The sequence below is a fragment of the Aspergillus costaricaensis genome, assembly GCF_003184835.1.
Source record: "Aspergillus costaricaensis CBS 115574 unplaced genomic scaffold BO79scaffold_15, whole genome shotgun sequence".
Classification (NCBI taxonomy): domain Eukaryota; kingdom Fungi; phylum Ascomycota; class Eurotiomycetes; order Eurotiales; family Aspergillaceae; genus Aspergillus; species Aspergillus costaricensis.
The window spans coordinates 210,850-238,634 of NW_020291815.1; the positions used below are offsets into that span (position 1 = coordinate 210,850).

General features: G+C 51.3%; 12 protein-coding genes across 12 annotated transcripts; 7 read left to right on the top strand and 5 right to left on the bottom strand.

Moving 5' to 3' along the window:
* Nucleotides 1-709: 709 nt before the first annotated feature.
* Nucleotides 710-4,216, top strand: BO79DRAFT_265208 (SUMO protease ULP1; the record flags this gene model as incomplete). Its single annotated transcript, XM_025686864.1, has 2 exons — nt 710-2,245; nt 2,273-4,216. 2 exons carry the CDS (start codon nt 710-712, stop codon nt 4,019-4,021), a joined length of 3,285 nt encoding a protein of 1,094 aa, XP_025539647.1. The 3' UTR covers nt 4,022-4,216.
* A 1-nt stretch (nt 4,217) lies between these two features.
* On the top strand, nt 4,218-4,690 carry BO79DRAFT_14221 (uncharacterized protein). The gene has a single exon (XM_025678273.1). It carries the CDS (start codon nt 4,284-4,286, stop codon nt 4,524-4,526), a length of 243 nt encoding a protein of 80 aa, XP_025539648.1. The 5' UTR covers nt 4,218-4,283; the 3' UTR covers nt 4,527-4,690.
* A 138-nt stretch (nt 4,691-4,828) lies between these two features.
* Nucleotides 4,829-6,052, bottom strand: BO79DRAFT_217543 (glycoside hydrolase family 16 protein; the record flags this gene model as incomplete). The annotated part of the gene is made up of 1 exon (XM_025683373.1): nt 4,829-6,052. The coding sequence occupies one exon, from the start codon at nt 6,050-6,052 to the stop codon at nt 4,829-4,831; it is 1,224 nt and encodes a 407-aa protein (XP_025539649.1).
* A 1,965-nt stretch (nt 6,053-8,017) lies between these two features.
* BO79DRAFT_265213 (molybdenum cofactor biosynthesis F family protein) lies at nt 8,018-8,966 on the top strand (the record flags this gene model as incomplete). The annotated part of the gene is made up of 1 exon (XM_025686865.1): nt 8,018-8,966. The coding sequence occupies exon 1, from the start codon at nt 8,148-8,150 to the stop codon at nt 8,964-8,966; it is 819 nt and encodes a 272-aa protein (XP_025539650.1). The 5' UTR covers nt 8,018-8,147.
* A 1,017-nt stretch (nt 8,967-9,983) lies between these two features.
* On the top strand, nt 9,984-11,277 carry BO79DRAFT_228285 (uncharacterized protein; the record flags this gene model as incomplete). The annotated part of the gene is made up of 2 exons (XM_025683952.1): nt 9,984-10,169; nt 10,240-11,277. The coding sequence occupies 2 exons, from the start codon at nt 9,984-9,986 to the stop codon at nt 11,275-11,277; spliced, it is 1,224 nt and encodes a 407-aa protein (XP_025539651.1).
* An 827-nt stretch (nt 11,278-12,104) lies between these two features.
* Nucleotides 12,105-14,197, top strand: BO79DRAFT_172736 (uncharacterized protein). Its single transcript, XM_025679641.1, has 2 exons — nt 12,105-13,023; nt 13,077-14,197. The coding sequence occupies exons 1-2, from the start codon at nt 12,273-12,275 to the stop codon at nt 13,835-13,837; spliced, it is 1,512 nt and encodes a 503-aa protein (XP_025539652.1). The 5' UTR covers nt 12,105-12,272; the 3' UTR covers nt 13,838-14,197.
* A 262-nt stretch (nt 14,198-14,459) lies between these two features.
* Nucleotides 14,460-15,967, bottom strand: BO79DRAFT_172739 (zinc finger HIT domain-containing protein). Its single transcript, XM_025679642.1, has 3 exons — nt 15,879-15,967; nt 15,274-15,795; nt 14,460-15,184 (listed from the first exon to the last, which is right to left on the bottom strand). Exons 1-3 carry the CDS (start codon nt 15,926-15,928, stop codon nt 14,509-14,511), a joined length of 1,248 nt encoding a protein of 415 aa, XP_025539653.1. The 5' UTR covers nt 15,929-15,967; the 3' UTR covers nt 14,460-14,508.
* Nucleotides 15,968-16,254: 287 nt separating this feature from the next.
* BO79DRAFT_228288 (alpha-galactosidase A) lies at nt 16,255-17,037 on the bottom strand (the record flags this gene model as incomplete). Its single annotated transcript, XM_025683953.1, has 1 exon — nt 16,255-17,037. The coding sequence occupies one exon, from the start codon at nt 17,035-17,037 to the stop codon at nt 16,255-16,257; it is 783 nt and encodes a 260-aa protein (XP_025539654.1).
* A 425-nt stretch (nt 17,038-17,462) lies between these two features.
* BO79DRAFT_147238 (F-box domain-containing protein) lies at nt 17,463-18,536 on the bottom strand (the record flags this gene model as incomplete). The annotated part of the gene is made up of 1 exon (XM_025678502.1): nt 17,463-18,536. The coding sequence occupies one exon, from the start codon at nt 18,534-18,536 to the stop codon at nt 17,463-17,465; it is 1,074 nt and encodes a 357-aa protein (XP_025539655.1).
* A 745-nt stretch (nt 18,537-19,281) lies between these two features.
* Nucleotides 19,282-20,367, top strand: BO79DRAFT_172740 (oxidoreductase, short chain dehydrogenase/reductase family). The gene is made up of 4 exons (XM_025679643.1): nt 19,282-19,362; nt 19,446-19,741; nt 19,812-20,115; nt 20,198-20,367. Exons 1-4 carry the CDS (start codon nt 19,315-19,317, stop codon nt 20,285-20,287), a joined length of 738 nt encoding a protein of 245 aa, XP_025539656.1. The 5' UTR covers nt 19,282-19,314; the 3' UTR covers nt 20,288-20,367.
* Nucleotides 20,368-20,654: 287 nt separating this feature from the next.
* On the top strand, nt 20,655-21,971 carry BO79DRAFT_208966 (putative endo-1,3(4)-beta-glucanase). The gene has a single exon (XM_025682503.1). The coding sequence runs from the start codon at nt 20,714-20,716 to the stop codon at nt 21,887-21,889; it is 1,176 nt and encodes a 391-aa protein (XP_025539657.1). The 5' UTR covers nt 20,655-20,713; the 3' UTR covers nt 21,890-21,971.
* A 527-nt stretch (nt 21,972-22,498) lies between these two features.
* On the bottom strand, nt 22,499-27,413 carry BO79DRAFT_147510 (WD domain, G-beta repeat protein; the record flags this gene model as incomplete). The annotated part of the gene is made up of 5 exons (XM_025678510.1): nt 22,499-25,608; nt 25,669-26,447; nt 26,503-26,814; nt 26,872-26,995; nt 27,062-27,413. The coding sequence occupies 5 exons, from the start codon at nt 27,411-27,413 to the stop codon at nt 22,499-22,501; spliced, it is 4,677 nt and encodes a 1,558-aa protein (XP_025539658.1).
* Between the last annotated feature and the right edge of the window lie 372 nt (nt 27,414-27,785).

Consider the following 27,785-nt stretch of genomic DNA (forward strand, 5'->3'; position numbering starts at 1 on the left):
AGGGAAGACAGTAAAGTAGGGGAAAGGCTACAAAATGCACTGATGTTGTATAGTCCAAGAGAATGAGATGATCCAAGCCGGAGGAGGAACCATGGGTCGCATGTTCGTTTTTTTGATGGGAATACCCGTAGGAAATGGAACAACAGCAGATGAACAGCAAATGCATATAGTAGTCTACTCCATCCGCCAGCCGGCACACACCACGTGACATACTGGAAGAGGAAAAGTGGCAGCCAAGCTTCCCTCGGAAGATGAACTGATCTGCTGCTTAACTCCATTGCTTGCCTCGTCTCTTCCTCAACTTCTCGCGGCTTCATTGCCTCCCCTCCGTCTTTGCGCCTTCCTCGCCCCTCGCCCACCCCGCGCTTTCCCCCGCGCGTTCCTATGGAGCTCCAATTCACTGCGGCGACGCGCGCGACTTCCACCATCACTATGGCAGTCGTCCATGGCTGCCTTCAGTGAATACTTTTGTTTTGATTCTTCCTTCCCTTTCGCTGCCCACGGCGCCGCTCTTGTTTTCTTCTTCACCCTGCTTTTCCTTTTCTTCCTCTTCTCTTTCTTCTCTCCTATCACCCATCTTCCCATTACCTCTGAACGCGTCCACGATTTCAGCGAATACAGCAACTTTTCGTACTGCGCGATCAACATCCTACAACTTCTTTCACAACTTCTTTCACCTGAAGAACTTGTGTCTACTTTACTTGTCGCCATGTCTGGAGTCTTCTCGACTCTCAGACCCGACATGGAGGACCAGCCAATGCAAGACGTATGCTATGTGCCCGCAGACTCGGCGCCCCACGAGGAGGCTGTCGATGCCACCGCCCATGACCCTATGGATTGCGCTCCTGATTTCCCCTCATCTAACAATCCTCAGGAAACCGTCAATGCCCCTTCCGCAGAGAGTCCTTTGTATCAGCTCCGATCCGTGCATATTCCCGGAAATCCAAAGGCTGTGAGACTCAATGGAAAGCATGAAGTCAAGCCCTCCTTCCCCCTCCGCACCCCGCTCATCAGACCCGATCATCGCTTTTCTCCGAATAATCGCTCCACCTCTCTCCTCAGCTTTGATGCTATCCAGAAGAGCCGCCTTAATGCGCAGCCATCCTATGCCTCGGTTGGTACCAGCAAGTACCTAAATCCCGGCTTGAGCCGCGCCTCTTGGTCAAACAACAAGCCCCTTAGCCTGCCTTTTGGTCCTGAGAGGTCAAGTGGAACCAATTATCTTCTTGGAGGCAAGTCTATCGGTATAGACAAGAAAGCGTTTCATATGAATTCGTTCCCCACCAATAAATCTTCTGGCTTTACTACGCCTTCTCGCAAGAGATCAATGGATGATGGTAGCAATGAGCAAGCTCAGCCCATCAGTTCACCTTCTGCTAAATTTCGTCGTGTGAGAGCTGGTAGCTTTGCACGTAGTGCTGCTACTGACAATGATGCCACTACCAACGAGAATGATTGGTATCCAGGCTCGCCTATGGACATCGACACCCCCGAACATAACAACGAACCAAATATGGTTACAGCCCTCGCAACAGTCGAGGCTCACCTTGATCTTCCCAATATTTCTCCTATCTCGCGTCAAGTGGACGCTTTTGCAGTCAGGCCAGTTACCGCTCTTGCGATCCCGACCAGCCCCAGCACTTCAGATAGCCGTATGATGCCTGGAGCGTGGCCCGAGTCAGTGCCGTCTCAGTGGTCCACCAATGCTGCCACCGATGATGAAGATAGCCCAATGACTTCCGATGAAGTAATCCCATCCAACGATACGGATATGGCCGAGGCCGAGGAGCCGACTGTTCCTGTGCTTCAGGTTGCCGAACCACAGCCTTCTTCACCTTGGTATGCTTACTGGGGGACGTGGCAAGACTACATGCAGACCGTTGTCTCCATTCCTGTTGGGATCACCCAAAACTTTTCCTATGCGGCAAGGTCCGCTGCGAATGCGGTTGGTGCTGCTAAGCGTCGCGTGTGCGCACTTTGGAATCGCCGCGGTGGACGTCGTCTTTCTTCGCCTCCTGGATCGCCCACGCGCCTCAACCTTCGCAACCTGTCTCCGGAACAGCAGGAGCGCATGGATCGTGATAGAAGAATCCGAAGTGGAGAATCTAGCCCTCGTACCGACAGATCTTTCCCCGACTTCTCCAACGTTCCCGATTTCTCTTCTAACAACAGAACGGCTCCTACAGTCGAGTCTTCCCGAATTTTGCAGGACCTTGTGTCTCAGGAACAGAGGCCTCAGGAGCAGGTGCCTGAAGAGCAAGTGCCTGAAGAGCAAGTGCCTGAAGAGCAAGTGACCCAGACACCCAGAGACACTGTTTCCGTTGAAAGACGTGCTCGTGGTTCAAAGAATATGAGAACTCGCCCCGCTCGGAAATCCCCTACACGCTCGGCTCACCGTTCAGCTCAACGTTCAGCGCAAGAAACAACCCAAAAATTTCTCCGTCAGCAAGGAAGCCCGGGTATTCGCAAGCACCGGTGGATAACGCGTGCCGAGCGCGCCGAGAACCGTCAGCGATCTGCGCCTTTCAGAGCCCTCTTCGTTGGGGACATCGCCGGCATGAAGAAAGCTATGGAAGCTCAGGCCGCGCGTGACCGTCAGGCCTCCGCCGCAGGTAGCCGTGCTGTTGAACCCATCTTGATGAGAAGCAACGATGAACTAGACAGAGTACAAGACATGAACATGCTGGCGAACTTCCAGTCTCGCTCAGCCACTATTGGCATCATTTCTGATGACACCGTCAAATTGGGTGCAACAGAAAAGATTCTCTCAGCGTCGACTACTGTTGCACCTAAGACAATCCTCAAGGTCAGAGGAACTCCCGGCAGTTCTGGGAATAGAACCAGACCTCGCCGCGCCACTCCGCGCAGGGTTCGCTTCCGTGAGCCCGTGGTGGCCGAGTTCATTGACGACACGCGAGAATGGGGTGAGGTGGAGGACAACCTGGCACCCCATCTCGGAGATACATTTGATGTGAATGAGAAGACAGCACCTGAAACCAATGTTGGTACGAAGGCCGAGCAGGTCACCGAAAAGGAAAACGTGCCGCCAGTCCCCGAGAACGAGGACGAGGATGAGCCCATCGTTGACCCCTGGTCCCAACCAACCTTTGAATACCCGCTGGGTCGAGCAGTATCGGCCGTCAGCCTATTTTACCCCGAGCCAAGACCCATTCCAGAGGGCCGAACTGAGTCTGTGTACGCCAACCGCTGGAGGCAGATCCAAGAAGAAGAGAGACAGAAAGAGCTCCCATCACGGATCAAACCGGATGGCCCAGCTGTACGGCCCCTGTCTCCCGAATGGGAAGCCCGCATCAAAGAACTTCAAGATGGGCGCGTATCCGGAGGAAAAACCGTCGCAACCACCCTCTCCGGTGACCCTTTAACGAAGAGGTCCCTCGCCACCTGTTACACGCGCGGCGAATGGCTTAACGATGAGATCATCAACGGATACCTTGCCCTTATCGTTGATTACCTTCGCCGCAAGAATCACAACGCCGGCCGCAACGACAAGCCCCGATTCCACGCCTTCAATTCGTTCTTTTTTTCGAACTTGAGAGACAAAGGCTACGACTCCGTGGCCCGCTGGGCCAAGCGGGCCAAGATCGGAGGGCCACTCCTCCTCGACGTAGACACTGTCTACATCCCGGTCCACAACAGCCAGCACTGGACGCTGGTTGTTGTGCGACCGGGAGAACGCTCAATCGAGCATTTCGATTCTCTTGGGGCCCGGTCTCGCCGCCACATCGCGGTAGTCCAAACTTGGCTCCGCGGCGAGCTGGGCCCCAAGTACGTCGAGGAGGAGTGGCGCGTGCTGCCGTCCCTGTCCCCCCAGCAGGACAATGGTTCCGATTGCGGGGTCTTCCTCCTCACCACCGCCAAGGCTGTGGCCATCGGCCTCGAGCCACTGTCTTACGGCGCGCAAGACACCCCACTCCTGCGCCGTAAGATAGTGGCCGAGCTGATGGCCGGCGGCCTAGAGGGGGAATTCGACCCCGCCCAGCAAGACCATGTCTTGCTATGATCGGGGACGGGGACGGCGGCCCTCCCCCCCTCTGGGGGGGAGGGCCAAAAAACAAAAAAAAAAAAGAAAAAGAAAAACAAGAGAAGGGAATTTCACGGCGAAGGTATGAAGCTTCAATTCCTTTTCATTCTTCTTTGAACTTGTATCAACATGTATGGGTGCTCATCTTTACGTTGCACTTCTTTTGTTTTCTGGATTTTGGTGTTCGGTTATCTTTGCTTCTTGGTTTGAGCGTCCTAACCACAAACAGGTTCAGAAGTAGATGGAGGAAGGGGGAGAGGACGACAACGACAACGGCAACAACAACAACGACGACGACAAGGGAGAGGAAGCAGAGGAGGAGGAAAGGACATCGTTTGCATTTTCTGGGGTTGTTTCTAAGCGTTTCACATTGTCTTGTATGGATACCCCGTCAGTCGAGCTACAGCTCCTGACATGTATGTTTTCGGATTTGTTTTTGGACTTGTTTTGGGATTTGTCTTGGGGATTGGACATTCGGCATTAGCATTGGGCATCACGCATGGCGCATGAGATTTGAAAGACTTTGAGGAACAGCGGATGGTTATGTATTTAGTCGTGCCTTCAGGTTACTGTACAGCCCCTTCGGTTCGACGATTTGTACTTACGAAGGCAAAACTTACGAAGGCAAATACCCAAGAAACACTTTTACTCCTGCATATACAGCTACGATAGACCTGTAAGAGACGCAAATGCGAAGACTTGCACGATTCTGGGTGTAGAATTAGGATGGGTTCTATTACACTGAATCAAAGAATAGGAATGAAACACAACTAAACACCACAGCCCTCACACAGGATGCCACGGATCAATCCAGCACGGTCTCTGACACCCACCACCCTTCTCCTTAGCCTTTCCCATCTTCCGTTCGACATCATCCTCATCCCCATCCACAGAAGAAGCAAAAGAACCAGAAGCAGAAGCACTCCCCCCAACCCGATGATACCGATCCCTATGTCCAGGATGATCCTTAATCGGAAGATCCTGATCAGCCTTGGTGACATTATAAACCAACTCAATCCACTCTATCCCCATGAACACACTCTCCCCGACCTTCATATCCCCTGACCAATTACCCCCATTACTCCACAGATTCATCGCCACGATACTCGGCCGATCCGGTACCGAATAGTTACTCTTACTCTGTACCTGCCCATCCGCATACCACGCCGACATATCAGCCACCCAGTCCAGCCGATGCGTCGTCCATGACGTCCACGGCTTACTCAGATTTACGATCGAACTTGCCCCCGGGATGATGGTGTCCGAGATGGGATCGTAGTCCGGTTGATTGGCGTAGTGGATCGTGTGGGTGTCTTCGGTGGTGAGGATCTCGATGTCGGATTCGCAGATCGAGGATCGGTAGGTGAAGATGCCGGCGCAGCTGCCGCGGGGGATTTTAGTCTGTGATACTGGTTGGGTATTGGGGAGTGTGGATGCCGCTGCCGCCGTTAGGATGTCGTCTCGCGACATCATTCTCATTCGTAGGCGTAGTGAACAGTGGTATATGTATCCGAAGAGACCTTCCATTTCGGCTGTTGATGCGTGGTCTTGAAAGCGGGTGGTGCGGAGGACGAGGAATGATGAGCGTGGGTCCTTGGGTGTGCTGGTTGAGTGCTTGAGGAGGAAGACGTTCCCGTCGGTGTTTTTCATTGGTACGGGGCTGATGTCTGTTGCTTCGCGGTCCCAGGTTTGGACGCGCCAGTCGTGCGAGAAGAGGGTGTTTGTTAAAGGGTAGATCTCTAGTGTGGATGTGTCGTGCGGGTTGGAGGGGTTGGTTTGTGTTGTTTCGGGCTTGGTTTGCGGGAGAGGAGCGTTGCGGAAGTCCCAGAATCTGTAGTGAGTGAAGTAGGTTGGGGTTGTCAGGTTCGAGGGGCTGTTGGAGGTGATGCTGGAGGTGAGGTAGCAGTCGCAGTTGGCGTGGGGGTGGTCGTCTTGGAGGTTGGTGGTGGGTATGGATATTGCGGTTGCGAGGAGGGATGAGAGGATGAGGGTGGTGAGGAGGGGTTTCATCTTGAGGAGTGTGGTAGTATGAATAGTAGGGATAGGGTCGAGGATAGATGTAGGAGGGGGGTGTTTAAGGATAGTAGTGGTTGTTGTATGATGAAGACGGTTGAGAGAATGATGATGATGTTGGTGAGCTGATGATGGGATATGTTGACATGGAAGGTGCGTCATGGCGGTTACTTCCATCAACTTGACAGTTGTTGGGTCTGCATGATGAAATGAATGTAGTTTGGTAGTTTACCACAACGTTGGGCGTGAGTTGATCCTTGACGGAGTTATTTGCGGAGGGAACTATGCTGCTGGGGACGAGAAGTATACAAAGGGGCCCACTTTGTATGGAGATGTGTGCCCCCCGGAATCACTTTCTGCCACACCATCGTTTGCACGCACAACCCTAGTCCTGGGAAGGTCGGTAGAAACATAGGGATCATGACTAGCGAGCTTGACGAAAATTCGGCGCAAGTGATATTCTGCTGGCTTACTGAGGGCTTATTCATGTGGTAGAGGGTGCTTGCGACGTGGGTAGTCACGCAGCTATAACCAAGCGACCAGTGGAAATTTGGTCCGATTAGCATAAATCCATTCCTTGCTCATTAGATAGAACTATGCTAACCATATACTATGTGTGCAGTCAGGAACCATCCCCGAATTATCGCCCTTGAACGAGCAACCACTGCCCACTCAGCTTATAATATTCCGACCGACGATATATTTCAGACCAACACACAAGGTCCCAGCTTCAAGAAGCCTTCCAGGATACTAGGATGGTTTTAATCACAACGGTCCGTTCTCATTGACTTCGTAACGGAGATCCTATTATCCGTGTCGATGAGCGGATAATCACATTGGCGTCGCGGAGAACACGGGTTTGAGGTTTGATACTCTAGACACAATCGCTTACCTGGTATAGGTGATAGTTTATTCAGCATGCCAGCCCCTAACTCAAGCGCTGATTATTGGAGATATTTAGAACGAGCCATCAATCGATTCATCGCGTCAAAGGCCTCGATTAACATCTCGTCGCTTGCATTGGCCAGAGCGATTGTTTCATCTTCGTCTGCGTCCGAATCGTCCGCTTCGTCTCTTGATTCTTCTAATTTTTCGTCAAAGTAAAGCCACAAGAGCATCAGAAAGGCCATCTTAAGGACCCTCTGTTTTATGTCCGACGGTGGCATTGTGACCTCAGTGATTAAGGTTGCCAAGAGAGATTAAATAGTATGCGACACGGTATAGATTATGTTTTATGATTAAAGGTCCAGTCCTGGATTGAAGATGGATGATTGTGGAAGATGGGAACGGAAAGACCTTTCATTGCAATCTCGTTTATAGCGACCGCTAACCAGTTCGGCTATTTGTATAATTATAATATAATTTGTAAGTATTTTGTATGAGAGGTTCTGCAATAATATAATTATAAGCGAATTATACGCGAATTATAAGCGATTACGAAACAGGTTTAGCGCACTCTGGAAACCAAAGTATACAGGAGTTTGTTCCAACTATAGCCTTAGTACTGAGATCAGGGATAATGCGCCTGTTTGACAAGGACTTCGGCTGATGAAAGTACTACCTTTGTCCTTGGTCCAGGTTGGCTTATCTCGTCTTCATGGGTTCTTGCTGCAGAAGTCAAGTCTATGCGAGCTGTTTGCACGTCATTTCATAGCAGTGTCATGTGCCCCGCTGGCGGCGTCTCTCACGCTGCACTGGCTTTCGGTCTTATTCCGCCGTCAACCGCGGCTATTGCTCTCATGTCTGGTTTTGTTATTCATTCGCTGTTCAAGATTCGAGTTCCGAGTAAACCTACTGCTTACCTTGTGGCGCGCAGGCATAGAGTGGACTGAGCGAGATGCACTAAACCGCTTACGGGCATAAAGTACGATATTGTGGAGCCGTAGACTATGGTCTCGGACTAGTTGTGAAGGAGAAACGGATTGAAGTATAGGGAAGCATCAACTTGAGGGTTATAAAGGTTCAGGTAATACCCAAGTGAACCATTTTGTCTGCAGATTTTTAGAATCTGAATTGTCCTTGCAAGTCATTCTTCTTTCTCCATATCCCTTCTCACCAAAACGAGTGATTGGAGGACTGAACAGCTCCCAATATGGCTTCTGCAAATGAGACCCCTGGCTATATCCCAGTCTCCGAATGGCCGAGCCTCGATGCCCTCGCGGTAGGCTTCAATGAGCACTTGATGGCTGAGTCCCACAAGCTCATCGGGAAGAGCCTAACGCTATTCCTCAACGACGCTAATCTCACACGGATCGCGCACCGTTTTATCAACGATGACACTCTAGAATGGGAGGTTCAGAGCGATAGACAGACCGGGACTGCGAAGTACAAAGCCTTCGAAGTCCGACCAGACACCTTCTTTGTTGATTTTTACAAGCCCGATTATCAAGAGCAAGTCAGTCTCGTGATGAACCTGCGCACCGGTCAGGCCATTGTTGGACTTTCTGGCTTCCACATCAAAGACGGACAGAAACGGACCTGGACTCGGTTCTTGGACGCCTCAATTGACGGACGCAACGACGTTGTCCCATTTGCACCGACAGCGGATCTTATCGGTAAACACATCCTATACCGCTACACGCCCCGGGACGCCTACGAGCATATCTACCTAAACCAAGGCACATTGACATGGCATTGTCTGAGTGGGACCGAAAAAGGGCTTGCAGACACTGAACCATGCAAAATGCTGAAGCTGGATGAGAAATTGTATCTGCTGTTCTGGACTGAGAAGATCATGCCTGTTGAATCGATTGTCGTGGTGGATCTTCAACAGATGCGCTCGACAGGCCGGTTCTTCTGCTGGGATCCGAAGCCGGCAAGACTGGTGCAGATGTTATTTGGTTCGTACGCGACGATATTGGCTGAAACGGATGCTGCTGGAACGCTTGCCTTGAGGGGATCGCATATCTGATCATGATACCCAAGGAAAGACATGCTGGATAGATAAGGTAGCGAGATGAGCATGTAGCATTTAGTGATGAGCAGTCGCAACTGTATGCCCGATTAGAGATTCAAATGCATATCATCCTTGGCTTTCTGCTTATCGTTCGCTTGTCAGATCCCTGGCTTCACGATTGGATAAGGTGGGGAAGACGGAGTATTTCCGTAGCGTAGCTGTGCCCCATAACTCTCTTTGATAACAAGGCCCGCTCGAGACCCCGGAATGGCTTTCTCCATGTAAACATTGAGACATGCCTAAATACAAGACTTCAAACCCACGAAAGAGAATCAAATCGCGTGGTAAGAGACCCAGCCTAGGATGGATTTAGCAGTTACACTAACCACAATGTCTTGACCCATAGCCGGCTGCCAGACATGCAAGAAACGGGTGAGTGACATACGACTAACCCATCGTGGGCACCGTGCTTCCACTGCATATAATCTAACTTTGGTGAAACAGCGCATCAAGTGTGACGAGAAAGCCCATGGTTGCTCACCGTGTGAGAAGAAAGGACTGCAGTGCCCTGGCTACAGGAAAGATGTGAAATGGTCCGATAAATATGAGTTGCTCAGAGGGTCTGCGACAAGCCAAGAACAATCGTTGCACAGGGATGATTCGACCTGGTTTGTAGAGGGTGCTCTCCAACTGAGGGCTGCCATCGTTCCCAGTCATACAGCGAGCGTCAAGACCGCGGACGCGCCATTGGAGAGCACAGACACGGCAACGAGTACCGCAGACTGCTGGAATACTACACATGCTTGGGATACGTTGTGCAGTTCTTCTGCAGAGCTATACCATGAAGACCAGCTCTATCAGAATCAACTGCCATACAGCTGCCCGGAACCATTTACTGACAAATTACTGAGATACTACTTCTCGCAAGTGTGCGGCATCCTTTCTGCCTTTGACTCGTCGCAGAATCCGCTCCGGTCGCTGCTCAAAGAACTTATACCATCATGTCCAGCACTTTTGCATTCCGTTCTCTCAATGTCGTCCGCTCATCTGTATCGACGAGAAAAAGACCGGATGAGGTACTCGCTTGAACATCGAACCCAGGCTATATCACAGCTGGCCTCCAACATCACAGAGGTTACTAGTGCTGAGCTATCTGCACCAGCCAAACTAGATACGACTGCCTTATTGCTGAGTTCTATCTTACTCGGGATGACCTCGGTAAGCTGTACTTGAATTCTGTTTGGCAACTGATCTTCCTTGTCCTTACTAATTCTTCACCGAAAACCAGACGTGGCACGAAGTATCCTTGCTAGATTTAGTGCATCTTAAAGGCGCCCGTACTCTATTCCAAAAGTGGATGTTTAACGCCCACCGACAAAGCGTGGGACCGTCTCCTTATGATTCGGAATCTAGCTTCTTACTTGGTGTGATGGCGTATTGGGAGGCTCTTGCCTCCTTTCACGTTGACCAGGACCTGGAGGCAGTAGACTATCTTTGGGATATGTGCAACAGGGCAACAGACTCGGAGGCTTGCTGTCCGAATCCACTAACCGGGGTCAGCACATCACTGTTTATCTCCATGGCTCAGGTCGGTACATTGTCAAGACAGCTTCTCCTTGTTGATCGGCTGTGCTCCCTAACAGGCCCGGATAAATACAAGGGAGAGATGTATCTTTCACTTCTCGACAAGGCAAAGGAAATTGAGAAGTGTGCGCGCGCTTATGCTGTATTGCCGGTTGATGAGATTAGCGCTACAGGAGATGACCTCACCCCATCGAGTCATCTTCATACTATGGGACTTGTGTATCAGCTATCGATACTGCTCGAGCTTTACCGGCTTTTCCCAGAGTTACTTCGGTCGAGCGATGACCAGATCAATTACAGCCCCAGTCCATCAGAGACAAAACACTTCCTTAACACGCTTGCCACGAATATCTTGACCTTGCTGATTTCTATCACTCCATCATCCAGAACAAAGGCTATCCAGGTTCTTCCATTGATCATTGCAGGCAGCGCGCTGCAAGGGCAGACGCAGCCCTCATCCAGTACATCGTTGTTGCCATCATGTATTCGCGATCCGATTCAAGGGATCATGTCACTACCTAGCAACAGCATCATCACAAATTATTGGAGACGTGTTGTCATGGACAAAATTACTAGTCTACGAGACTATGTTGGTCTGGACTCGGTGGACCACGCGAGAATAATAGTGGAAGGAGTGTGGATGCGAGCGGATAGCATGAGTTCAAGAAGCGCAGGGGCTTGCTCCATGGTTAGCTGGTTGGACGTGATGAGAGAGGACAAGCTACAGACGTTCTTTGGTTAACGACGTGTATGTCTCCTTCCTGCGACGAAGCAATCCATACATACCATCAGCACACTCCCTTATCAGCGCTTCCAAAACAATGGCCCTAAGCAGTACCTATGCGTCGTATGCCTGAGTGCTTGAGCAAGATGCCGTTAAGTATGAGGGACATTTCCCGGCCTTATTTTGGGATACCTGAGATCGCTGGTTGATTGTTCTGTAGTAATGCCAATCTCAAGTCAGCGAGGCGTCCAATCTATGGTAAGCGAACCCCGCCCGTCTGTCTGGAGAATGAGGCCTGATGGACACCGTTTTCATCCTGTATACAATCTGACCAGTACGGTTATCGATACGAAGGTGAGGACCATGACGCCGAAGGATGCTACTAGTTATTTGCGTTGTCCAATCAACGGGTGATACTACTCTCCATTTCGGGTGGCGAGATGAGCAGGAGTAAGGATGATTGGCTGTTTTGGGTCAGCTGAATGCAGTGTGTCTGCCAAGCCGCCGATATGTTGTGATGCGTTTTGTCACGGATTGTACCGTGTATTGTCATAGCTGGCTCGCGAAAACATCCTCTGCGATCAAGTATACTAGCTAGGAGATACAACGAGATAGAAAGGTTACCATGATTAGGCTTGTATAAAATGACAAGTCTAAAAAAGCAGCGCCGCTATTATGGCAATTCCCTTGGATGCGACTGTATGCATTGAGGTCAGGCGCTGGAATGAATTCGGTTGGGTGAAGCGGGTGCCACGAAGGAAGGCAGCCAGCGAGGGGCGGGATCTGCCTGGATCCCCTTCTCGACGGTCGCTCGTCTCTTTTCCCTCTTGCAACGCCCCAGCCATCGCTTTTCAACCATCAACAACCGTCATCGAACTCCACCACAACCATCTCGCTGTCATCTCAAATCTCAGGCAAAATGCTGCTGATACCTGTCTAAAGCGTTCCATGTGCTTCTATGTACACCAACCCGCGCAATTCTACCGTTTCTCCCTGTCCCCCTTTCGCCCATCATGACCACAACCCTCGAACGCAGCCTCTCTCGCACGTCGAGCATGTCCATCCCCGTTTCTAGCCCTCGATTATCTCTCATCCATGAAAACACGCCTCCAGCCTTAGCAGACCCGTCCCTATCACACATCCATGACCGCCTGACCTTTCTGGATTCCCGCCTACTTGAGCTACGCTCCAGCGTTCTAACCAAAGATGGCTACGTTGACCGACGAAACCGCGAAGACGAACACATTCGCCGCGAATTCGAAGCCCATCGGTCAATTTCTAGTCGAATCGATCTGAATGTTGTTGCGTTGAAGACAGACGTCGACCAGTTGAAGTCAGGGATCTCACAACTCAAGTCCAGTATCGGCCAAAGCGGCAACGAGACCGTCTTCCTTCGCAGTGATGTCGACCGCTTGTCGAAAAATGTGGAACAGATCCAGTCAGATGTTGAGCACCTGCAGACTGACGTATGTGGGTGTCGCGTGGAGATCAGCAAACTACATGCGACCATCAGCCAACTTCGAACGGATCTGATTACTCTACAACATGAGACATCGCGACATTTGACTTCTGTGTTCAATCGGTTCTCTCTTATTGAAGCTCGGATGAAGCATTCTGAACGAGTTCGTTTCAACTCTCTGGCCCACACGACGCATGCACCGATCACGCCTGTACCTGTCGTTGAAGAGGATGGATCGTTGCAGTGGCCTGAATATTTCCCTCGCACTGTGTGGAGATTTTGGTGTCTGAAGAAGCGAAGCAGGAGTAAGTGCAGGAATCATGTGCGTCACTACGGCAAGCATCTAACGTTAACTCAGTCAACCGATTGGCACAACTGGCCGACTTCTATCAGCTTGGAGGATACGAGTATTGGGGCCGCATGCACCAGGAGCAAAGCCTGTTTGCGAGTGATAGCGACTCCAGTGATTCCAGCGATTACCCATCCAACTTGAGTCGCGCGGAAGCCGTACGCCTGTACCCCGAGGCTGCACACCAGGCCCTGGCTGCGACCTTGGGGTTGGTATATTATAAGATACGCAACGAAGTGGGCGAAGGCCCGAACACTGCTATAACCCGCCCGCCTAAGCGTCAGCAGGAAGAGGTGATTTCGGCTACTTCGAGCAAGGAGAAGCCGGTCAAGATGGCACGCCGCCCAACTGTGTCACCTACGACTCTGAAAAGGCTCATCACTGGACCCTCTTTGGAGTCCAAGTCTTTGACCTCTGAAGAGTCTGACAAGCTTGGTTGGAATGCCCACTCTGAGATCTCTGACGACACAATGAGCAAGCTTCGTGGGATCGTTTCGGACGAGGTTGGTACATTGCTTCGAGCCTTGGAGAAAGGCCGGATCCGACTTCGATCCAACCGATCGGAGCGGACGAACATGTCGCCCACTGAGTCTAGAGCCGCTGAGTCTAAAGCTGGCTCTCGCAACAGCAAGGTTGCACCAGAGGACGAGCCAACTTTGCCGAATACGATTCCTACCGAAGTCTTATCTATTTCCTCTGATCATGCCGAGAAAATCGGCGATCACGAGCTTCCAGACACTGCGTCTGATGCTTCGAGTCCACTGACTTGAGCCATAGGATACACACTGCAGTTGTGATATCTCTACACAGTACGTCGATACGTCGGTCACGTCTTACCGCCTAGCCGCTGCACAGCAGACGCTCGGGTATTCGTGGATTGCCGTTCCACGCAAGGCTATGTCGCGCCATCGATTGATCGAGGCTGCGGAGCCTGCTGGAACCTCCGATGAATACCTGAAAGGCAGAGACGAACTTGCTCGCCAAAGGTGAGCGTTTGACTTATACCGACGATCTATCATGTCTTGGCTATATAAGCCGCTACGGGCGTTGATACCCGACAAGCATCAAAGGCGTCCTGTTTGAATCATTCTGGTTTATATGATACCCCATATTTGGATATTGGATTTAGCGTACATACTCTCGATTTGATTGCACAATTAACCAGTGATTGTTGACCAAGCATAGCTCGATCCGAGACAACGGGTCGGGAGTTCGAGTAATTACCTATACGGTCGAGATCGCTGTCTTCGCTCAGACTGCCTCGAAGTGCATCGGCCGATGATAGATGATTTCTCCATTTCTTCCTAGTACAGATGCAAGTAAAGCACGGTTCCACCCGGCTCTCCAGTTGTCGCTATGGTATGAATAAATATTAGGTACAAGTAGATGTCCCCTCCCCTCCCTTCTATGTCATGATGCTCCAGCCAGATCTAGATAGTTCCTACGCTGCTGCCGAAGGCTCGAACAGATCCTTCTGGAGGACTTCCAGAACCTTGGATTCGTCGACGCCTTGAAGGTCAATGGTACCCGGAGGCAATGTGTCGTCTGCATCCCCCGTATCCTCGCTGCTCTCCTCCGGCGACTGATGTGTGCGGAGGTACTCTTCCTCTAGAATGTACTTGGAACCTTCCTGGGCCCGTATAGTATCAGGTGAGTCCGGCAGCACGTAGATGGTCGGGAACTCCAAGACTGTGTGACCACGCAGAGCGGCAGCAATGGTGGTCTTCGGGGACAGGGGGGCCAAAACAGGCTGTTTCGTAGCTGTCCGCGGCCGGTGGAGGTAGAAGTAGAGATCGCGGTGGGGGGTAAGTGGCAGCTCTGAAGCTTCCGGTTGAGCGGCTGGTGCGTCTGTTGGTTGTGTAGGTTCTGTAGTCGAGGCTGGCTCGGGGGCTGTATTCGTGGCATCCTGCGGTTGTTGCTCCGTCTTCGACTCTGGCGTCCCCTCTGGCTTCTCACCCCCAGTCTGCTTCTGATCCTCCTCATCACCCCCTTCCTCCTTAGGAACAGGAACCACACGATCAAAAGAATCCGCAACAGGAGCCATCTCGGAACAATTCCTCATCCTCTTCTCCCCATCACTCAGAATCCACTCGACCGTCCAAACCAAACACTGATTCCTACATACCACATAGTTAGCACGATCCCAATCCCACCAACACTCCCATCCCAAAGCACCAAAGAAAAGAAAAGAAAAGAAAGAACATACCTCCCCAACCACCGACTCCCATTCCCCTTATTCCTACTCATCCCCTTCGGCGCCCTGACAACCCTAACCCCTCTCTCCTCCGCACGTCTCAAAAACTCCATCTCAGCCCTGGTCCCACCAGTACCACCAGCATTATCCCCTCCCCTCTTCCTCTTCCCCCCAGCACCAGCACCAGCACCAGCACCAGCACCAGCACCACCCTTCTTCCTATCATCCACACCCCCATCAATATCCCCCGCATCCAACCCAACCGCCTCCAAATCCCTCACACCCGAAGAAGCAACATCAATCCCCCTATTCTCCGCATCCCGTCCCGCGCGCTCAATCGAGCGCTCAATCCCCGTAATGAAATTAAAGTCCCGATCGAAGGCGGATTCTGTTGCTAGTTCGGACCGGCGCAGGTAGGCGGCTGGGTCGCGGATCCCTGAACATTGGGACCAGAGTTTGTGTCGCCGTGTGCAGGGTAGTGAGCAGGTGCGCGTTGAGCATCGCGGACAGCGGTATTTGGGGGGTTGGAGGTGGCTGTAGTTTCCCCAGAGGGAGGGGATGGTGGTTAGTTAGGGGTTTTGGGAGGAGGGTTGGATGGGATGGGGGCATGGACGGACCAGATTGAGCAGAGGTCGGAGAGGGGGGAGTCTGGGGTTGAGGTGGACATTTCTTTTGTTAGTAGATTAAAAAAGAGTGGAATGTTAGGTTAGGATGTGGTGATGGAGGAGAGTGTGTCTGTCGCATGCGGAGAAAAAATGATAGCATGATGGGTTTTCGTATCGGAGATAAGCTGGAGTTGTTGGATGGTGGCTTATCGATAAGGCAGGGAGCTTGGGGTGTTGGTGCCTGGGGCAGGAAGACGGTTCCGTTTGTTGATTTGTATAGTTGAGTTTCGTGAAGATCAACTCAGTCTTTAAACCAACGGGAGTGGCTAGTGTCTTAGCGATGTATTGGTTGAATACAAAGGAGGATATATACCTCCTACTCGATCAACTAATTCGACGAAATAAAACCAGCACCCCGTCCTGTCCCCTCCACTAACTGCTCACCTAGACTCTCCATCTCAGCACGCATAACCGCAATCGCACCCTTATCTAGCCAACTACTCTCAAAGTCAATCAACCTCACCGTATTATCACCTCGAACAACAAAGTTATACCTATTAACATCGCCATGGACAATACCAATACCATGCAGACGCTTTAACACAGCTTGACATCCCACAAGATCCTCAATCCCCGCTTCTCGCCCCTCAATCTTTTCAAGTATAAACCCAATAACACGCCCATGCTCATGCACATGACCCAGAAAGCGCGGAGCAAGATCAGAGATCCTCTGTAACTGCTTATATATAGAAGTCTCCCGCGATAGACGGGGTATTTCCCACTCGAATCGGGCAATTTTGACGATGATTGTTGTGTTCTTTTCCAATGTAGTACTGCTTGGTAGCTCGCTGCCGCAGTAAGTCGCTTCAAATGCAGTAGCTGTAAGCTGTCTTGTCCTTCTTAGCTGAAGACAGTCAATCTGCAACGGATGCCAGATGTCTGTTATGCCAACAAGGCTCCGGTTCTGTAGTTCGATGGTGAGTTGATGGTTGGATGGGTCTCGGTTGATGAGTGCGCAGTTCCAGGTATCGTCTCCTGGGAGGTTGGGTAGTGAGCTGAGAGGTGTTGATAGGGTTGAGCGGTTGAATGTCCCGGGTCGGATTGTGAGGTAGCGGATTTTGTTTTGTAGGACGATTCGGTAGTCGCTGTCATCTTTGCTTGATACGTCCATGGAGAGGATCGTGGGGGAGGGTTGGGTTGGGGTCATTGAGGGAGTGTGGGGGAGGGTTTTTGGGTGGTGGTGGTGGTGGTGGTGGTGGGTAAGGTCTGAGCTGGGGTTTAGTTTTTATGGGAGGAGGTGAACTCATGAGATACTATCTCTGAAAATTTCTGGTTATTATCTTAAGCATAAGTATTTACTGGGGATACTTTGCCAGTGAGAGAGTAAAAGGTCTTACTGGAAAGTGTGAAAAAATGGCAGACTGCTAGGATCATTCGCATATGCGCCTATCATGCATGTTTCACACGCATCGCACTGAACTAAACTATGTCAATTTCATTACTATCCTGAGTTCCATTACCATCCTGAATATTATATCAGGCTACATAAGTTCCAGTTTGTTGACCAAAGCCTCCTGTACCAAGCCTTCTGACAAGCTATCTTCTGCGAAAAGGATCAGGAATATACCTCTTCCTAGCGCAGCCTCCATTCTTAACAAACGCCGGGACGTCAGGCTTGATGGTGCCCCCCTTGCTCAATTCCCATAGCTTGCGAGCCTCTGAACATTTTCCAAAATGCACCATGAATTGATCATGCGAATAAAATCTATCTCGGTCATCCCAGTCATCATAGTCTGCCCCCGACGACGCCAGGGCCTTCTCTAGAGAAATCTGGCAGCCACTGCAGGAAACGCCCCTCTCAATGACACCCTTTTTCTCGTCGAAATAAGGTAGAGCCGTACTGGCCATGTAACGCTGTAGCTCTGTGTAAACCGTCGAATGAAGCCTAGGGATAATTGGAACCCGGTCCGGCGGGAAGAGCGATTTAGCGGATTTTTCCAAAACAAATTCGAATCGTCCCGTTCGCTTTGTTTCATCCAATGAGTATACCCCAGGCAACGTCGTTATCATAGGGATCCGGCTGGAAATGGGAACCGGACGCCAGCCCAGGAATGGTCTGACGTGACGAGTAGGCAAAAGGTAAGGAAGGTGGTCGTCCTGAATGCAGAAGAAACAACATCTCATGAACGATGGAAGGAAGATAAAACCACCAAAGGCACCGCATTCCTTACAATTCTTTGTGCAGAGGACGTCATATAAGTCCGAAATTGTGTACCAAGGTGCCAGGCCGGTTCTGAAGATGACAAACAGGACCTCGACGGCGTATTTGACTACCGCTTTGTAGTATCCACTGGCGCTGGCGATTTGTCGAGCTCGACGGTTGACTCGATGGAAGCGGAACAAGGATTGGATGTCGAGCTTGAGGCATATCTTGTGGATGAACTCTAGTGGAAAGACATCCAGGACCCCAAGACTTGAATCCAGGTCGATGGTATGGGTTTTGGGGGTCAGCAAATGGCGTATCAGGTTGTGGTGTATAGGGGATGTTCTGATGACAGCTAGGTCGTAGTCGAGTCGGTGATATGAGGCAACGCGAATGACATCCTTGACAGGTGGAGCTTGAGCTTTCTTGTTAAGACGCGTTGTTTTTGCTTCTTCGTGCGAATCCATGTTGAACGATCGTCAGTATAGATACTGTTGATTCTGCACGATCCAGCACAGTTAAGGTCACAAAGCCTCAACCACTAGCATGGCGTGATAACTTGGAATAACTCTTGGCTCTGTTATCAAATGACTGAACAGGAATACATGATGAGCGAGTATGAGATTGCTCAAATAAATAGAACTTGTTGTATACATCGCAGTCACTGTCTATACATGCACGTGATGTCCTGCATTACGCATTAGGGTTAGCGTTCCTCTATCATTCACAATAATCAAGTGCATCGTAATCTCGTGAATATTGAACATAAGTTGAACATGGATAGTGATGATAAACATGTTGTGATGGAGATTCGTGAATTGCTTGCCATGGCTAGTTTGGGGAAAGAAGATAGTAGCGGCTATCCCGGAGTATACTAGAGTTTTTACCCTATTTGCTGCTTCCTACCTGTCAGCCTTCATTATTTCCCACATTATCTTCCACAAAACTATAATGACACTCTATCATAGCCAATTTGACAATGAACTCCGTCTTTGCCTTCTATTTAGAGTATACACTCCCTAAAGTAAAATTCTAGACCATATACACACTCCCCGGCCACACCCCATCCCTTGATTACTGATCGCATCGCGGATTTCTAATCTCGGCATGACAAGAACCCCGACTGGAATGACGCCATGAGAATCTCCTCATTTACTATATAGTTCCATATCAACCCCTCTTTCTCCATAAACATCCCAAAACTATATCCTTTTATTCCCCAACGAAAACTTTGCAATCATCAAAATGGCCACCAAACCCTTCGCTATCATCGCTGGCGTCGGCCCAGGCACTGTACGTATCTCTCCCACCGACTAACATACTATACATCCATCCCTTGAAACAAAAGCCCAAACAAACAACTAACAATCGCACAGGGCGCCTCCATCGCCCGCCGCTTCGCCAAATCCTACCCCATCGTAGTCTTAGCCCGCAACCCAGCAAACTACCAGCCGGTCGTGGATGAGATCAACTCCGCTGGCGGCCAAGCCACCGGCATCAGCGCCGACCTCTCCGACACCACGGGTGTTCGCTCCGCCTTTGAGCAGATCAAATCCCAGTTCCAGGGTTCATCGCTAGCAGCTGCCGTATTCAACTCGGGCGGTGGTTTCGTGAGGAAGCCTTTCCTCGAGTTGACCGAGACGGACTTTGCGTCCGGCTTTGAGAGTCAGGGGTATGCATTTCCCCCCTTCCTCCCCTATATTCCCTTCAAATAGAAGATTATACTAATGTGAGAAATACAGAAAAGGAGCATTCAACTTCGCCCAGAATGTTCTCCCACTCTTTCCTGCTGAGTCACAAGGAGGGTTGAAATACCCCCCTACTCTCATTTTCACCGGCGCGACAGCCAGTCTTAAGGGCTCGGCACAGTTTGCTTCCTTTGCGGCGGGAAAGTTCGCGCTGAGAGCGTTGGCGCAGTCGCTGGCGAGAGAGTTTGGGCCGAAGGGTATTCATGTCTCGCATGTGATTATTGATGGGGTTATTGATATCCCGAGGACGAAGGGGTGGGTGTTTGAGAAGGAGGATGCTAAGTTGGATCCCGAGGCTGTAAGTTTTCCTCTTTCATTGCATTGAGCGGTTTTTGGTTGTTTGCTTGTTTGATGGGGTGAGATGCTAATGATGTGGGTAGATTGCCGACTCGTATTGGCATTTGCATACGCAGCCGAGGACGACGTTTGGGTTTGAGTTGGATTTGAGGCCGTATGTGGAGAGGTGGTAATTGAAGAAGTAGTGAGAGTGCAGTCGTTGGAGATGATAGTATTCCAAGTTGATAATGTATAAGGATGAAATTGCAGAGGGTGGTATCTAAATGAACTACAATATCAATTCCAGTGTCTGAAAGACAGGATTCGCGTCCGAAATTACTGATTGCTACCTATATCATAAATCTTTTTCAATTGTATTTGTTATAAATAGCTAGATGAGTCCAAGCTTAAAGCAGTTCTACTTCAAACAGATGTAAACAGTCCAGCAGACCCAGGCACAACTCCGCACAACCCCTATGCAGCTGACTAACCAGCACAACACAAACCACCTCCGCATCATCAATTCCATCATCATCATCATCCAAGCTCCCCATCCATCACCACAACCACAACACCACAACAACCCACCACAGCTTCGCACCAGCTTCGCACCCACCACAATGTCATACACCACTGACCCCCCACCTTCCGGGGACCCCCCCGCCGTGTTCAAAGACCCGAACGACCCGTTTTCGCGCTTCCACCCACTAAAAGTAAACCCGAAGCTCTTCAAACGCCCGGACCCAATAACCCTCTACCTAGGCTTCGGAGGCCAAGGCGTATGGAGCAGCCTGGTAACCATGAACGTGATCCGCACACTGGAACAACACCAACGGATCGCGCACCGGCCACTCACCCAGGCCGAAGCGGACGCCACAATCGAGCACTCCACGGCACGCCTCTACCACAGCCGAATCGGGCAGCCGGTAGGCGTGCTCGTTGGCATGATCGCGTGCTACAAGGCCTCGCAGAGGACCGAGATATGGAAGAAGAATTTCGCGCCGGAGGCGGGCATCCGACGGTACGATTTGCTGATCGCGGGGATACAGAAATGGGTGAGGGAGAACCCGAATACGTGGAGACAGGATGCTGCACGGGCGGGGTTTCAGTCGGTTTTTGTTGCGATTGCGTGTCTGATGATTGGTGATGGGATTGCGGGTGCTAAGGATATTAATGATATGATGAATGATTCTAGGTTGAAGGGGCTTTGGGCTGAGGCGAGGAAGAGGAGGGGGGAGATGAGGGGGTCTGGTGATAGGACAGGGAGGATGCCGCCGACGACGCCGATGCCGGGGTCGAAGGGTGAGGAGCAGAGTCAGTTGCCACAGCAGCAGCAGGGTGATGGGCTTGGGGTGCAGACTGGGTCGGATGAGGAGGCGGCGAGGTTCGGGTCGAGTACGACGTCGTGGGGCACGGAGACGAAGAAGGTGGCTACGCCGTCTTATGAGACGCCGAGGTCGTCGAGGGATAAGGCTGATGACTTCTGGGATGATGCTAGTCCTGTGGCTGCTGAGTATAGGGACAAGGACCAGTCGGTGCCTGGGGAGAGTGCCTGGGAGCGCATTCGGAAGCAGAATAATGTCTCGGCTCAGCGCGAGGTGCGGACGGTGTATAAGCCTGCGTCGAGTTCCACTGCCTCTGCTCCTGCTCCTGCTCCGGCTAACGATAAGCCGAGTGAGCGTGAGTTGGCGCAGGCAGAATTTGACAGAATGATTGAGGCGGAGCGGAAGATGTCGACGGACAGTCTGAACACTCCACAGCAGCACACTTCTGGGTGGTGGGGGAAATGGGACTGATTGTTTGTATAGTGGCTTGTACATCATAGCGCTGACTTTATTGTCCATGGCATGGACAGGTGAACTCTAATTACGACATTCCCCTCTGCCAGTTGATTACTTGTCCTTGACCGATAGTTGCCCGGTGCCAGTTGGATACAGCTACATGTTTCCTGCGAGCAATGCTTCGTAAGGCCTTATACTCTAGAGTAATTGGCCAGTGTAGTCCGGAATGGCTTGATTAATCACTAAGTGTCTGCATAGTATGGCAAGACTTAGACAAATAGGTTAAGGAGCGACTTTTCTCGTGCCCCCGAGGGCCATGTTCAGAGACGAGGAAGAATGGAAATATGAAAGGAAACCCATTATAGTGCATCTTCTGGTAACTGAGTAATTCCTTGCTTGTCCATCATTATCAGGGAAGCGTAGTGCCAGGGTATACAGTTCCAACTATCACAATAACCAAAATCTGAAATATGCCTTGGCTGAATGGAAAAAAGAAGAAAAGGGGGTGGGGGAAACAAGCAAATGTAAAAGTAATTGAAAGAATGAAAGGAAACAGAATGTCATCAATCATAATTGTCCAACTGTAGTGGTTGACAGGTTAGATGCAATGCATCAAAGGTATGCTTATATGCGCCCGTCGACGATAACACTCTCGTACGGGATCGAAATATCAGTAGCAACCCACGAGTCTGTGCTCTTGGTGCTGCCCATCCGAGCCAGGTTACGGATCTTGCTGCTCAGGCTCTCGTTGACACTGCGGCCTCGGCGGTGCTCAAAAGACATACGGCGTTGTTCCAGACCCGGACGGCCATCTGTGTGAAGCGTAGGTCCCGTGGTCATCGCTCGAGGCAGCAGCCGACCGAAGTCTTCGTTGTCAATGGCGATGTCTATGGTCCCTGAAGACTCGCGTGGAGAGGCTAAAGGGGCAGTCGGGGGAGGTGGCGGTGGAGGAGGACTCAGATGTTGGAGCTCCGGCAAAATGGGAGGGTTCTCGGTCTGCTGGTTTGCCATTGCATTTTCGATGGTCTCCTCTATGCTAACCGTCACAGGGGAGCCGCCGTAGCTATGTCCGCCACTGTCTCGACGAGGAGCCATGCTTCGTGTTCGGCTTGTGGATCGACTTCTTGGGAGATGAGGATTGTATCTTGGATGCATTGGGAGATTCGTTGGCACCGCGCCAGGCTGATGGCTTTCGGGTATTGGAACAGACATCGAACGACCGATCCGTTCAGCATCACCCTGGTATTTGGCATCACTAAGTAGGATGCCGGCATCAGAAGGCACCGGAGGAGTCGGTGCTGTTTCTTCATACCCGTTATATTTGGGATGCTTCATGGCTTTCGGGGTTGCTGGCAGTCCCAAGGGCACACCGGACCTCGAAGAGTTTGAATCGGAGCTGCTTGGATACTCTGGAGAACCCTTGTTTGTAGCAGTCCGGTTCCGGCCGGGAGTACGCGGCGCAAAAGCATTGATGGAAAATGTCGCATTCTCCAAAGCAGAACGACTCGGCTGCAGCTCCCCAGGAAATGGGATGTTAGGCGCCGATGGATTGCGTGCCAGCGACAGGCGCCGAGCTTCAAGCTCTGCAGCGGCAAGCTCCTTTCTCCGCTGTTCCGCAAAACTAACTTGAAGGGTAGCAGTTTGCTCCTCGTGAGCTGCCTGTGCCAGCATGCTATTGTCACTATGAGTGTTATCAACGACATAGATGCCATCATTGGTGACACCGCCGTTGAAGAACTCGGGCACAACTTGCTGAGCGCTCTCTGTCGGCTCGGTATCGTGACGGCTACGAGACCTAGTTCTTGTCCACTTCGCATCAGATGGCATTTCCCCCCTCCCACCTGCACCCTTTTCAGGTCGACGACTGCCGCTCCGTTGGCGGGTCCGCAACCGTTCTCTATCACTCGCAACTAGTCTCAATGCGTCCTCGGCACTGGATCCTGGCAATGGAGATGAGGGAGATCTGGCGTCCGGCTCTTGACGGTCCATGCTGCGTCCTCGAGTGGAAGGACCTTGATTTTCAGTACCAAGATGGTTGGCTGTGTTTCGACTGGCGGAACGGTTTTGACGGCGTTCAGAGGAGTTGCGCGAACGTGGTTTGCGCACCCTGCTAGCGCTGCGTGTTCGAGATGATGGCTTGTTGGCGGCATTGGCATTGATCCGAGCCAGCTCCTCCGGCGACATTGGGACAGGAGAGGAGGGAGAACGTTTGGCGGGTGGAATGTATCTCTTTTCATTTCGCCCGCGCGTCTCCTGTGATGCATTTCTGGAGCGGTACCTCCGAGCCGAGGTCTGACTGGCCGAGTCATCCGTATTCCTTCTTCCTCTTCCGTTAGGACGATTTCCTTGATACTTCTTCGCGTGATAGTTTGCCTCGCCTAGGCTACTGATATACGGGTCAATGCTGCGGCCGCTAACGCTGGGGCTCCTAGCAGAACTGAAGCTATTTAACGTTGACGCTGGACTGCGGAAGTTAGCCAGCATCTCGGATTGGGCGTGCAGATCATTCTCCGACGCGTTGCGGTGATAGAGATTTAGCTGCAAGCCATCTGGCTTTCGGTCTTTGGTTCCGTTCCGGCTGTCTGAACGCTCCTTTAGAGCCTCAAAAACCCCAGCAGCCGGAGAAGGAAGACCCTTGATGGTGGCAAAGGTATCCGCTGTCGCTTGGACTGCGGTCTGAGGACTGGGCTTGTACTCTTCAGGGTCATAGCGGGCAGATGAGAGCAAACCAAGCTGCTCGTCATCTGCTTCCTCCCCTTTCTGCTCTGATGGCTGACTCTCGTCATTTTCTGACGTTGATCCATAGTCTAGCACTTGTTTATTATATCCCGTGGAGGGAAATGTAGGAGGGTGTACGTCAATCGGAGTTTCCCCGATAGACGGAAGACGCCGTCTGTTGAAGGCGGGCGTGGTTGTACGTGTATTCATGGCGTTATTTATGCTCTGGATATTGTTTAGCTTGTACGACCCAAACCCACCCGGAGACAATGCAGATTCGACAACCGCAGATTCCGCGATCGGTGTAACCCCGGGCGCATTTGTTGGAGTTCTGTCATCTGACTTCAGCCCGGGGAACTTGAATCGATTGTTTGGTTGAGAGTCAAATGAAGTAATGAGCTTCAGCGCTGGCGTCTTCGATACCGGTCTGCCATTGACAGCTGGTCGTGGGTGGGAATTAGGAACCATAAGACTCGCTGGGTTTGGATAAGGTTCCGGGGATGTCATTGGAGACCTTTTTGTGATAGCTTCCGCAAAGGATGTAGCCTGTTGCGCAGCGGGAGACGTCCATGGCTCGGAGGGCTCTGCACCCGTGCACATGAAACACCGAATCGCAAGCTGCTGCTGAGAGTGAGACACAACATGCTCCCCCCATCGGCGAACCAAATACGATTGTCGCTGCCAGTCCGTAGGCATCACAAGGCATGTCATCAGAATGGCTTCCATATAATAATTCTGGGAGACATAGACTTCGATGGCATCGTTTCGGTCTCCCAATCCTAGAAGTATGGTGGCTGCCGTATGGACATCTCCAATCTCCAGCAGCTTCTGGACCAAAGCTTGGCCGACCTTGTTCGACTGTGATTCTCCAGACATCTGACTGAATGCCAGGAGCATCCAGTCGGTGATTGAAGCTGGTCCCGATGTTATCATGGAAAGCATATAGTCTGTATCGCATTCGCCAATCCATTGAGCAAGTAGAATGGCACTTTGACTGGCTTCGGGATGGTTGCTCACTAATCACAGAATCAGCAAATTTGGAAGAACGTATCTAGTAGGTGCAGAATGGAACATACGTTCATCCCTAATCAAACCTTCAATATCTCCATCGAAGCCGAATACAACGCTCAGCATCTGTTGGCGTAGATCATCCGGCGTGAGGCGGGACTCGTCAAGGGGTTGATGGTGTCCGTAAGGCACATCATTGAGGCGTGCACGCGTAAAAGGGAATAGATCTACTGGCTTCTCGGCAGGACTAAGCTGCACCTCATTTCTCAGCCGTGAACCGGCGCGGGAGCTTTTTGTTGACGACATTGAGACAGACGAGGCGTAGGCATAGGAAGCCCCGGATGGCTGGGGCGTTTCTCTCCCAGATGCTGAAGTTAACGAGAATGATGTGGTGGTCTGACCGGACCTACTGGGTGGTGAGAACGGGATCTTGTGCATTCCCGAGGAAGCCTTCGAGCTAACGGAGTTCGTAACCGAATTGGCATGACTCCTATTCACAGGGCTCGCGACATCGGCACGCTGTTGACGCACAGCTTCGATTCCATTCGTGTCGAACGGGGTCCTTCGAGAGCTAAACATCGCACCAGACTCCCTCATGTTTGGCGGTTCCTGTAAGGTGCGTAATCTCGGTTGCTCTGTGGGTGGTGGCAAGGCTCCAGCGGGGGCATGTTGCACATTTGCGACCATGGCAGGGCTGTCTATATCGTACTGCTGAACAGTGTATTGAGGACCAAGAGTAAATAGTGTGGCGGTTGGTCCATAGTTGGCAAAGCCACGTGGGTTGTCGATGGTGGGGATGGGCTCATACGTGACATGCTTTGTCCTGACATCCCAAGCCCATGTTTCACTGTTGATGGTGTTTAGCCTCGCAACCCGAGGGAAGATGGCGGGTGCCTGCTTACCCTTCAAGGTACTGTACAATCCTACCATTCTTAGACCAAGCCATCCACTTCGGTTCAGTGGCTGGAGAGCCATCAGACCTCTTGAGCACTCTGATAACGCGTGGGGCTTCTTTCTGCGGCGGTTTTGCTACACTCCAAACTCTCAAATCACCATTGGCCGCCAAAGTGGCTAGCATATCTGACTTCTGCTTAGATGAGGACGCATGCCAGGCTAACGAGATTATCGCCGATGGTCCTCGCGAAGTGGACATGGTATGTAATATGCTGAAGGTTGGGTGCAGTGTCGCGAGCATAATCGAACCATTTTGGTAGCTACGCCAATCAGTTAGACCATTCAACTGTCATAACCACTAGGCGCAGTGTACATACCCAATAGCATATGTTCGACAATCCGTAGCGGGGGCTAGAGCGGTAATGGGATCAAAGATGGTGCGGCACGAAACATGCTCGGAAGTAGATGGCTCAAATATGATCACGTCTCCCTTTTCATTACCTGCAGATCGGTGTGAGAACTTGTTTGGGAGAGAAAACATGGCTTTATCAGAGGGAGGGGTGTTACCAAAGGCCACATTCCCATTTCGCATCCAGGCGGCAACCTTGAGCTGCTCGAAGGAGGCGAACCTGGCGAGTACGCTTCCTGTGAACAGATCCCATACGATTGCAGTCTGGCTGACATCGTAACTGACTACCAGCCTTCCCGCACCACGTTCGCTCACATTATCCACATATATGAATCCGATGTCGTCCTGGTGGTTTTCGAAGCGTCGTTCGAGCGCCAAAGTATCGTGGTGGAGACATACAATCACCGAGCCCTGCGCATATAGAAGTAAAGACGCGGTTGACGCACACGGCTCAAGCCGGGCAGGGGCTGTCTGCGTCTGCGTTGATACTGGGGGCGCGGCAGGCTTCATTCTCGAAGGTCGAGGATCTGGGACTTGAACTGGATTTCTGTTCCATGATAATTCCACCATCGTTTCGACTGTACCACAGAGATGTTCCTGAACAGGGTGCTGGAATTGTTTGACTCGTGTTCCTTGTCCCAATCCCAAGCTCCGTCTCCAGACAAGCGGCTAAGAAGTGCGCGGTCCAGGTACTATAGATCAATTATATAATTGGCGGTAACGGCGTGACAATGGGCACAGGCTCTATTCGGGCCACAATGAGCAATGGTAATTATATACCTCCCATTGGCACGTTAAAAAAGACGAGATCAAGCTGCGCACCGAGGGTGCAATCCCGCCCAAGACAGCCAACGAGACGTCACTGCTCCAAATTCCTACCGA

Coding starts and splice junctions, on each gene's coding strand:
- BO79DRAFT_14221 (XM_025678273.1), top strand. CDS start 4,284: ATGGAGGAAGGGGGAGAGGACGACAACGACAACGGCAACAACAACAAC.
- BO79DRAFT_172736 (XM_025679641.1), top strand. CDS start 12,273: ATGACCACAACCCTCGAACGCAGCCTCTCTCGCACGTCGAGCATGTCC. Junction 13,024..13,076: donor TCTGAAGAAGCGAAGCAGGA/GTAAGTGCAGGA, acceptor ACGTTAACTCAG/TCAACCGATTGGCACAACTG.
- BO79DRAFT_172739 (XM_025679642.1), bottom strand. CDS start 15,928: ATGTCCACCTCAACCCCAGACTCCCCCCTCTCCGACCTCTGCTCAATC. Junction 15,796..15,878: donor TCCGACCTCTGCTCAATCTG/GTCCGTCCATGC, acceptor GGGAAACTACAG/CCACCTCCAACCCCCCAAAT. Junction 15,185..15,273: donor GGGAGTCGGTGGTTGGGGAG/GTATGTTCTTTC, acceptor TGTGGTATGTAG/GAATCAGTGTTTGGTTTGGA.
- BO79DRAFT_172740 (XM_025679643.1), top strand. CDS start 19,315: ATGGCCACCAAACCCTTCGCTATCATCGCTGGCGTCGGCCCAGGCACT. Junction 19,363..19,445: donor CTGGCGTCGGCCCAGGCACT/GTACGTATCTCT, acceptor ACAATCGCACAG/GGCGCCTCCATCGCCCGCCG. Junction 19,742..19,811: donor TCCGGCTTTGAGAGTCAGGG/GTATGCATTTCC, acceptor TGAGAAATACAG/AAAAGGAGCATTCAACTTCG.
- BO79DRAFT_208966 (XM_025682503.1), top strand. CDS start 20,714: ATGTCATACACCACTGACCCCCCACCTTCCGGGGACCCCCCCGCCGTG.